This window comes from Xenopus laevis, chromosome 8L, assembly GCF_017654675.1.
Source record: "Xenopus laevis strain J_2021 chromosome 8L, Xenopus_laevis_v10.1, whole genome shotgun sequence".
Classification (NCBI taxonomy): domain Eukaryota; kingdom Metazoa; phylum Chordata; class Amphibia; order Anura; family Pipidae; genus Xenopus; species Xenopus laevis.
In genome coordinates, this window is record NC_054385.1 from 112,930,165 (window position 1) to 112,941,205 (window position 11,041).

Sequence of the window (11,041 nt, forward strand, 5' to 3'; positions counted from 1 at the left end):
ATCTACGTTAAAGGGGCAGTCATTTCTAGATGTATTTTTCAGATAGAAGTGTATGTATTTCATCCATTGCAAATAAGCCTAGGGAAGCAGAAGATTCCAGGTATGTGTGTATATATATATATATATATATATATATATATATATATATATATATATATATATATATATATATATATATACACATATATATGTATACATATTATATATATACACACATATATATGTATACATATATGTATATATATATATATATATATATATATATATATATACACACACATATACATACATATATGCATATACATACACATATGTGTGTGTGTGTGTATGTATATGTATATGTATATATATATATATATATATATATATATATATATATATATATATATATATCTCACAAGCCAAAAAGATCTGCACTCACAGGTCTTATGTAGAAACAATTAGGCCATTTCATCAGTACAGACTGACGTTTCGGATACACCAGCTGCCTGTTAAAAAGTGAACAAACAAATGGTGATATAAAGGCACAGGGAAGAATAATACAGATTAAAATAAAAAGGGAAGGGGCGGCCAATTTATGACTAAACACAGAGACAGGCAAAGTCAGAGCTGTGTGAAGATAAAAATAACCAGTGATACCGCCATCAATCACACGCTGCAGCTTCTCGGAGCCTTTATTAAACACTTTAATCAAAGGTTCGTAAAAGGCAAAGAGCACACAGACATTTGCCGTGGGATCACACTGATAACATTGCTCCTGCACATTCCCACTGCAGCGGCCACGTTGTGCTTGCAGCACTGATAACTCGGGATCATGCTTTTTGCAAATGACTGCAATCCTTATCTAATCTCCATGGGTGGATTCCCCCCCAAATCTGCCCACCCCCAGTCGTGGTGTGTGTGAGAGCAAAAGAAACTCAAACACACAACCATCAAATACAACCATACACACACATACAGTAAAAAAAACTACAGGTATGCATGTATTCACGATAACAGGCATATATACACAAACACACACATATAAAAGGCAAGAATGCATATACAAACAAAATACAGACACACACATACAAACTCAGACACATAAATACAATAAACAGGAATGCACATACAAACACAGTTATACATGGCAAAGGCACACACATACAAACACAGACATACACAGCACAGGCACATATAAAAATAAAACACAGGCACGCACACATACAGTATAGAAATAAAGCACAGGCATATACATACAAACACACACATATATATATATATATATATATATATATATATATATATATATATATATATATATATAAAGGAAAGGCATATACAAAAATAAAAATGGCACACAGATATACACAGCACAGTCACACACATACAAACCACAGACATGAGTAACTGGGGGATTAACACTAAAATATTTAAATAGACTGATTGCAAGCAAGAGAGGCAGCAGATACAAGCAGAATGCAAAGTAAAGGGATTATAGCAGAGCATAAGCCTGAGAGTTTCTCTGTTGTTATTCTGGCAGCTAAACGGAATATCACACAGCAAGAAACTGGTATGGCAGTAGGGAGAGATAAAATATTATTTCAGGTGAAGTGACAGATTTGGGCATAGGGATTACGTTTAATTACTAACCACACGGCTATATATGTAAGCAAATCATTTTCAGTAGGAGGCAGACAACACAGAGCCATTTCATTGTGTAAGGTTCTATACAAGCAGCAAACTATAAATATGCACTGGAGTACTTAACCCCTTCAGGGCACCACAGAGCTCCATAAGCATTGCAACGCTACTGTATACCTCCCTGTCACCAAAGAGGTGAAATCAGCCAAAGCACCCGAGGAAGGATTAGAACACAGGAGGAGAACAGAGGCATATGTATGGAAAGATTGCAGCCATTCAACATATTATATATCTACAAATGCATTGCATTTCCCACTGCAAGAAATACATTTATTTCCTGTGCACATCACACACGTATATATATACAATCCAGCCTAATTACAGATTCCATAAAAATGCAGAAGCTGTACAGACAATGGAGAGGTGGCTTATCTGTATGGGATCCAAAATGCCCAATAAGCATCCAACAGTGGCGAGAGATCAGATACACAGACAAAACAGCTTAGAGATGGCCAATCTGCATGCAACCCGCCAGCTGGGGCTCAACTGCAACTCCCTGCATCCCCCCCCTTCTAAATGCTGCTAAGAATTGTACTTCCATCCCAGCTAGAGGGCTGCAGACTGGAGCGTAATTTGTTAGAAATGGATAAAGCAATTGCAGTCAATAAACCAGTACACTGCATTTGGATATAATCAGATAATATCAGGCAATCATAAGAGCCCAGGTACAGCTGACTTGATGTACCTGGGCTTGGTTGTAATTTAAGTGAAATTAGGGGCAGAGGGGTGGGTGAAAATGGGGAGTTGGGTTGGCTGTAGATGGGGGGATTAGGATTAATAGGGGAGCTGGGTTGACTGTAGATGGGGGGATTAGGATTAATCGGGGAGCTGGGTTGACTGTAGATGGGGGATTAGGATTAATCGGTAACTGGGTTGTCTGTAGATGGGGGGATTAGGATTAATCGGGGAGCTGGGTTGGCTGTAGATGGGGGGAATGAAGGGACATGGGGGGAATGAAGGGACATGGGGGGGATGAAGGGACATGGGGGGATAAAGGGACATGGGGGGGATAAAGGGACATGGGGGGAATAAAGGGACATGGGGGGAATAAAGGGACATGGGGGGGAATCAAGGGACATGGGGGGAATCAAGGGACATGGGGGGGAATAAAGGGACATGGGGGGGAATAAAGGGACATGGGGGGGAATAAAGGGACATGGGGGGAATCAAGGGACATGGGGGGGAATCAAGGGACATGGGGGGGAATCAAGGGACATGGGGGGAATCAAGGGACATGGGGGGGAATCAAGGGACATGGGGGGGGAAGGGACATGGGGGGGGAATAAAGGGACATGGGGGGAATAAAGGGACATGGGGGGAATAAAGGGACATGGGGGGGAATAAAGGGACATGGGGGGGAATAAAGGGAGCTGGGTTGGCTGTGGATGGGGGGAATGAATGGACATGGGGGGAATGAATGGACATGGGGGGGAATGAATGGACATGGGGTTAATAGGGGAGCTGAGTTGGCTGTAGATAGGGGAATGAAGGGACATGGGGAGGGAATAAAGGGACATGGGGGGAATAAAGGGACATGGGGGGAATAAATGGACATGGTGGAATAAAGGGACATGGGGGGAATAAAGGGACATGGGGGAATAAAGGGACATGGGGGAATAAAGGGACATGGGGGGAATAAAGGGACATGGGGGGAATAAAGGGACATGGGGGAATAAAGGGGAGCTGGGTTGGCTGTAGATTGGGGGAATGAAGGGACATGGGGGGGAATGAAGGGACATGGGGGGGAATGAAGGGACATGGGGTTAATAGGGGAGCTGAGGACATAGAAGCCAGGGCAGCATTGGTCGGTAGGAGAGTGACAGTTTAAATGGACAATCTAATGGGTAATTGCTATTTGTGACACACAAGGTGCAGGGTGGGGGGGGCACAGAGAGAAATTGGGGGCTGATATGAAATTGGCCGATAGAAATAGGATGAATGGGGTATTTGTGTGTCAGGGGCTGCAGGGGTGGGATACGGGCTATTAGCCGCTACAGTACAGCGAGCCTCGGGCAGCAGGAGTAATAATAATACTAATAATACTAATACTGAGGGGACGGACGTGTCCATGAGCTCTTGGGACAGTGATGTCCTGCTAGTCACACAGGTGCCATTTTGTAGAGATCCCTGTGCCAGTGACAGCCAGGGCTGGTGGGGGTGAGTGCGGGGGGGGGACATTACACGGAAGGGCCAAGCATCGGGGACAGAAGAACCGGGGCTTTTATTTTACCTGTCAGGACACCGACGCGGATTTGATGATCGTGATTGGTGAGGATCATGCCCTCGGTCGCCATCTTCCTTTCCGCCGGAGCCGCTGTCACCGGCCGCGAACCGAGCTGGAGAAGCCCTGGGCTGGGGAGAGTGGGGAGCCAGGGGGCCGAGCCGAGCGCCGAGCGCATCCACCCAGGCCGTGAGGAGACGGAGACAGCTGAGTAGAGGGGAGGCGGGAGGCAGCCAGGCGTGAGCAGCGCACCGCCGATATGACAATGCGAGAACGCCTTCTCTATCTCAGGCTCCTTGCTGCAGGGATCTCCCACCTGTGGCTCTACAGCTCTTACTGGAGCATTGTGACAGTTAGGTACAGCCTATGTTTCCTTGGGGATCGTGGGAGTTGTAGTTCAGCAGCAGGGAAATGAAGATCTGTGGTAGTATTACAAATCCGAGCTCTCCAGCCTTTGTATAGAGTGATACACCAGCACAGGCTGCAGCTTGGATTGTACTTATTCATGATATCAATCTCTGTTAGCATTAGCAGTCATACATATTTACTTGTAGATAGGTATGCCAGGCAGGCCCATATAGCTGCTATCCCAAGCCGGCTTTTTCATTTATTTTAGCCTCTAGTCTTTTTCTTTTTGCTTTTCCACTTTAGTTTCTACACCTTCCTCCATTTCTCTCAACCCCCCTTCCCCCATTTTCTTTTTCTTACCCTTTTAAATACTTGTCCCTCCCATTCCATCCTGTTTTTTTATTTTGTGTATCCCCTCTAACCTTTACCATCAGTGATTTTTCTACTGTTCCTTTCCCCCTTATATTCCATTCTCCTTTCAATCTCCCTTTCCATCAGATTCAACCCCATTTTGCCAACAAGGGAACCGTGACACGTATATTACCGGCCTGGCCAGTAAAAAATGATGGTTGATCCCAATGTTAGGGATTATAGGAATGCCGGTATTTTTTTCCAGAAAAGGTGGCAACCCTAGATTCTTCCCCATTTTCCATCAAGGGAACCGTGGCACATTGTACATGTGCACTTCCAATTGGATTAGCAGGGAGACATACCCAACATCTGTTAAAGGACAATGGCACATGAGAAAATTCCAGCAGTTTGCCACTGGTGTGATTTCCAACTTGAAAACAGCAAAACGCTCCAAAGTGCCCCTCCATTAACCTAATTGTTAAACACCTAGATCCAGGGGAACTCATGGGTCATGCAATTTAAGTATACTGTGCAAACCCAAGCTTGCGCTTCCTTAGAAACAACCACTGACGTACATTTTTTTTGTTCCAGAGAGGAGCCTTAGGCCCAGAATGAGCTTATCCTTTAATCAAAGATGTAACCCAAGTGTTTAATCATTTCATAGCAACTGACCATATTCCATTCTCTCTTGAAACATTTACCAGTTGCCCATATTGTGAGAAAAGTCTCCAGTTTGGGTAACCTTGGTGCCATCTCTTTGCTCAGCCATGGCATTCTGGAGAACCGGTCGATCATGCAGTTATCTATTTATTACATAGTGCACAATATATTTCAGATCCAAAGATCCTTCATCACTATACGAGCACCTGACAAAGGATCTTTCAATCTGAAACATGCTGCGTACTATGAAATAAACAGATGACTGCATGATCAACAGGTTCTCCAGAGTGAAATTTGTTATTGACTTATAAAGTTGGGAAGGTTTGACTGATACTCTACTCTGTACGAAGGATCCTAATACAGAAATAAGGAGGATATCACCTATTTTACATTTTAGCCATGGCATTCCCCAGAAACTGCTCTAACCTGATAACCTGCTATCTGCAAAAGCCAAAAACCATCACATTTCATTGCTTCTTTCTTACTTTCTTCAGCTTTTGACACTGGTCAATACAATCTTCCAGCCGGATATGGCTGCTCGCACCAAGAGCTCCCTCCCCGTGATGGTAGCCTAGTGCTGGCGGGGGGGCTTTTTTTTTTTTTTTTAAAAAACTACTGTTATCCCCAACCGGAATGCGGGCTCTATTAGCCCACACCTTTGGTTGGGGATAACATTTTTACCCAACAGGTGCCCTTTAAGGTCCACATTATTCTATGTGTATACTTCCTTCCTTAGACAATGAGTCAATTCATATGGTTTCCTGTATTAGACCTCAAATTTTTCTGGTCTGGCTTTTTGGGGTAAAACCAAACTTTTAAACTCATTCCCCGCAAAGACTTGTTTCCTGTGAACAAAAACTTTATAACTCATTGGAGGTGCTCCACGTAGGCCCTGCTGCAAACAAAAAGCCTTCTTAGATTCCAAACAAAATAGAACATAGGCACACTCCACATACTGCTTCTGCAAACATTCTTTTGAAAAAAGCTTCTTTTATTAATGAGATCCCAGCAAACGTTTCGGGGACGTGCCCCTTAATCCAGTGCTTTATGGGGTAAAAATCTAATTTTTCGAGAAAAAAAAATTGAATCTTTCGAGATTTATTTATTATACCCCGATGCTGTAAAAAGCCAGAATCTGAAAATCTGCCATCTCAGACCTGTCTAGGTCCTGTATAAGTCAATGGGAAATGCACCTATCCCAAATTGAAGTTATCGTGGTCTTCAGTGGGTTTAGACTGAAAACCCAACTTTTTTGGCGTTTCCAGGAAAAAGGGAGCTTTTTGGGGGAAAAGCCAGAAAAAAATCGTATGCATGGGAGTTTGGTCTAGCTTTTTTCATTGGAACAATGAGATAAATTCAGATTTTAGTAAATAACCCCTGGATACTATGATAAACATATCTGTCCTTTTCTATTCTCATATGTGATCTTTTAAGTTTGGTCTCTTCTCATTTGTCTGCCATTTTTATTTCACTATCCCAGCACTACCGCAATTGAACTTTTCTAAGACCAACCACCCTTCCCCTGCTATGCCACTCTGCCATGCCCTACACTTGCTTCTGTCACCCTTCAGGAATAATTAAAGCTTCTGACCCTGATGTTTAAAGCAGTTCACAACTCTGCCCAGCCTAAATCTCTGAACTTCTCTACAACTACTCACCACACCACTTGGTAGGTTCTTCTAACAAACTACTCCTCAACTACTCACCTATTCCCTCTTCAAATACATGCATTCTGGACTGGGCTGGGCCCCTTCTGTGGATTGGCATTCACATTCCATCAGACTTTCTCCCAGTCTTTCAATCATCTCAGAAAACACATTTCTTTAGAGAAGGGTATCCCCATCTAGCCTTGCATTTCTTTATGATGCACTATAAGCCTTTACCACCTGCCAAGTGCAATATTCAGTGCTACTTCTCTCAGAAAGCTTCGGCATCTGTTTTAGTGAATGTTGACATGTTTTCTATATTTTGACAAGTAGGTCAACATCGCATTAAGTTTACTGTGGTATCAGTGCCAAACCATTGTACACTTGTTGAACAAGCATTGCCCAATGCTGCCAATAAGGCAGAACCTGTTCTGTCTAATGCTACTCCGTACAACTCTTTGTACAAGCCTGAACAGCCCACTTTGGTTCCCAGTCAAATTTTACAGAACGTTTGATATAATCAGATTTAATCAGCTATGGGAGTAATATGTGCCAATTAAATCCTAAAGAAAAAAAGCTGCTCCAATCTTAAAACAAATCTTTCATATTAAACAACTGCAAGAGTCACATATTCTTTTCCTCAGACCCAGGGAAAATTAGGCTTGGGCAAGGTAAAGTAGGACATAGTAAATTAGCTATTGGGCAAGGTAAAGTAGGACATAATAAATGCTGTAGCTAATGCCTGAAATTCTGTTATGGTTATAGTATTTGAATAATGTTATGTTAGACCTGTGATCCAGAATGTTTGGGATCTGGGGTTTTCCAGATAACGGATCTTTCCATAATTTGGATCTTTATATACAGTTAGGTCCATAAATATTTGGACAGAGACAAATATTTTCTAATTTTGGTTCTGTACATTACCACAATGAATTTTAAATGAAACAACTCAGATGCAGTTGAACTGCAGACTTTCGGCTTTATTTCAGTGGGTTGAACAAAAAGATTGCATAAAAATGTGAGGAACTAAAGTCTTTTTTTAACACAATCACTTCATTTCAGGGGCTCAGAAGCAATTGGACCATTGACTGAAAGGCTATTTCATGGGCAGGTGTGGGCAATGCCTTTGTTACGTCATTATCAATGAAGCAGATAAAAGCCCTGGAGTTCATTTGATGGGGGGGGGGGCTTGTATGTGGAGGATTTTGCTGTGAACAGACAACATGCGGTCAAAAGAGCTCTCTATGCAGGTGAAACAAGCCATCCATAAGCTGCAAATACAGAAAAAACTCATCTGAGAAATTGCTACAATATTAGGAGTGGCAAAATCTACAGTTTGGTACATCCTGAGATAGAAAGAAATCACTGGTGAACTCAGCAACACAAAAACACCTGGACGTCCATGGAAGACAACAGTGGTGGATGATCTCAGAATCATTGCCATGGTGAAGAGAAACCCCTTCACAACAGCCAAACAAGTGAACAACACTCTCCAGGAGGTAGGCGTATCGATATCCAAGTCTACCATAAAGAGAAGACTGCATGAAAGTAAATACAGAGGGTGCACTGCAAGGTTCAAGCCACTCATAAGCATCAACAATAGAAAGGCTAGATTGGACTTTGCTAAAAAAAAAAAAACAGCTAAAAAAAGCCAGCACAGTTTTGGAAAAACATTCTTTGGACAGATGAAACCAAGATCAACCTTTACCAGAATGATGGCAAGAAAAAAGTATGGAGAAGGTGTGGAACAGCTCATGATCCACATCATCTGTAAAACATGGCGGAGGCAGTGTGATGGCTTGGGCGTGCATGGCTGCCAGTGGCACTGGGACACTAGTGTTTATCCATCATGTGACACAGGACAGAAGCAGCCAAATTAATTCTGAGGTGTTCAGAGACACACTGTCTGCTCAAATCCAGCTAAATGCAGTCAAATTGATTGGGAGGTGTTTCATAATACAGATGGACATTGACCCAAAACATACAGCCAAAGCAACTCAGGAGTTTATTAAAGCAAAGAAGTGGAATATTCATGAATGGCCAAGTCAGTCACCTGATCTGAACCCAATTGAGCTGCATTTCACTTGTTGAAGACTAAACTTCGGACAGAAAGGCCCACAAACAAACAGCAACTGAAAGCCACTTCATTAAAGGCCTGGCAGAGCATTAAAAGGAGGAAACCCAGAATCTCCTGATGTCCATGAGTTCAAGACTTCAGGCTGTCATTGCCAGCAAAGGGTTTTCAACCAAGTTTTAGAAATTAACATTTTATTTTCAGTTTTTTAATTTGTCCAATTGCTTTTGAGCCCCTGAAATGAATTGTGATTGTGTTAAAAAAAGGCTTTAGTTCCTCACATTTTTATGCAATTTTTTTGTTCAACCATTAAAGCTGAAAGTCTGCAGTTCAACTGCATCTGAGTTGTTTAATTTAAAATTCATTGTGGTAATGTACAGAACCAAAATTAGAAAACAATTGTCTCCAAATATGTCTCCAAATATGTCTCCAAATGTATGGACCTAACTTTATACATATTAAGCCTACTAAAAAATTATTTAAACATTAAGGGGCAGATTTATCAGGGGTCGAATTGGAAATTCTATTGTTTTATGGTCAAAACTGTCAAATTCAACTAGGGAGTTATTAAAATTCCATCAGAGTTTTTAAAAAATATTTGAATTCGATTTTCGAGATCTATCATACTCTGGCACTTTAAGAATTCAAATTTGACTATTCGCTTCCTAAAACCTGCCGAATTGTGGTTTAAGTCCAGGGATCAATTTGGAGGGGTTTTTTTTAGCCTTCCTGACATTTAAGTTTTTTTATGAAGAAAAAGCTTGAATTGAGTTTTTAAAATTCGTACTGAATTTGATTCGAGTTTTCGGGTCGATTTAATTCATCCTAGTTTAAAAAATGTAATTTTATTAATCGATTATTATTATTGGTCGAATTTATGGGAGTTTTTAAAAACTCACGTGAAATCTAAATTCGACCTTTGATAAATGTGACTCCAAATGGAGTAGTACAAGGTACTTTTTAATTATTACAGAGAAAAAGGGAATAATTTTTTAAAAATCTTAATTATTTGGATAAATGGATGATGGCCTTCCCCTAATTAGGAGCTTTCTGGATAACAGGTTTCCAGATGAGGATCCCATACTTGTACTAAAAAAAAACATAACTAATTTGCAATGCAGTGTTTATCATTATTCTTTTCCATATTGAATGTGCAAGCAGTGCCCGCAATAGTGATCTCAGAGACCATCTGGCCAAAGTATTTCCAGTTTATGGCTAATTCTAGTCCATTATGTGGGGTGATTATCCATGCATTGGTAATCTAATTACCTGCCTCACAAGGGGATTTTTTGTTTGAGTCACTGTTGACACACTTTTTTTCACAATTAAAACAGTAGGCAGAAAGTATGTTTAGCACAAGCCCTATTCATAAAAGTCACATTAAGGGTCAGGCCACACGAGCAGATTCTGGGAGATTAGTCGCCCCAGCGACAATCTCCCCGAACTGCCTTCCCCCTGCCCAACGCCAGCTAAAATGAAAATCGCCTGGGGGAAGGCACACGCTGCGCTTCGTTTTCCAAAGTCGCGCGAAGTGTCCTCGTGAGGCCAAAACATACTGCCACTTTAATTCTCTAGGTATAATGGTTTAGTAAATCTACATCAGCTATTGATATGGATCACTCAGCAGGAGCCATGTATGTTTCTCATCGTTGTGAATAAAATCAGAATTCTACATGGTTTTTTTTCTTTGGTCCAGAGATTATCGGGCTCTTTGATTCAATCTTTAAATCTAAATATTTTGTGTTGTTTGTAAGTAGCCTCTTCTTCTCCTTCTTTCATGTCAAATGCCTGCTGCAGGGTTGAGTGAGTTGTGCATTGAGATGTAAATGATCTGTAAATACTGCCTTCTGGTGTTTATAGGGCAGCCCATAACAATAGAGGATCACTGAAATGCTGCATTAAGGGGCAGATTTATCAAGGTGAATTTTCGAATGCAAAAAAAAAAAAAAATCGAATTTCGAGCTATTTTTTGTGGACTAGGGAATAGTTCAAATTCGATTCGAATTTGAAAAAAATTTGAATATCGAAATTTATCATGTACTGTCATGTATTCGACTT

At 41.3% G+C, this 11,041-nt stretch overlaps 1 protein-coding gene across 20 annotated transcripts in view; it reads right to left on the reverse strand.

The window, feature by feature from the left end:
* The window catches only part of gphn.L (gephyrin L homeolog), a 216,335-nt gene extending 212,076 nt beyond the window's left edge, over positions 1–4,259 (reverse strand). For 19 of the 20 annotated variants that reach the window (XM_018229289.2, XM_018229287.2, XM_018229286.2 and 16 more), the window contains exon 1: positions 3,914–4,225. In XM_018229289.2, the coding sequence (XP_018084778.1) occupies positions 3,914–4,082 (169 nt within the window). In that variant the 5' untranslated portion in view covers positions 4,083–4,225. 20 annotated transcript variants of the gene reach the window in all.
* Between the last annotated feature and the right edge of the window lie 6,782 nt (positions 4,260–11,041).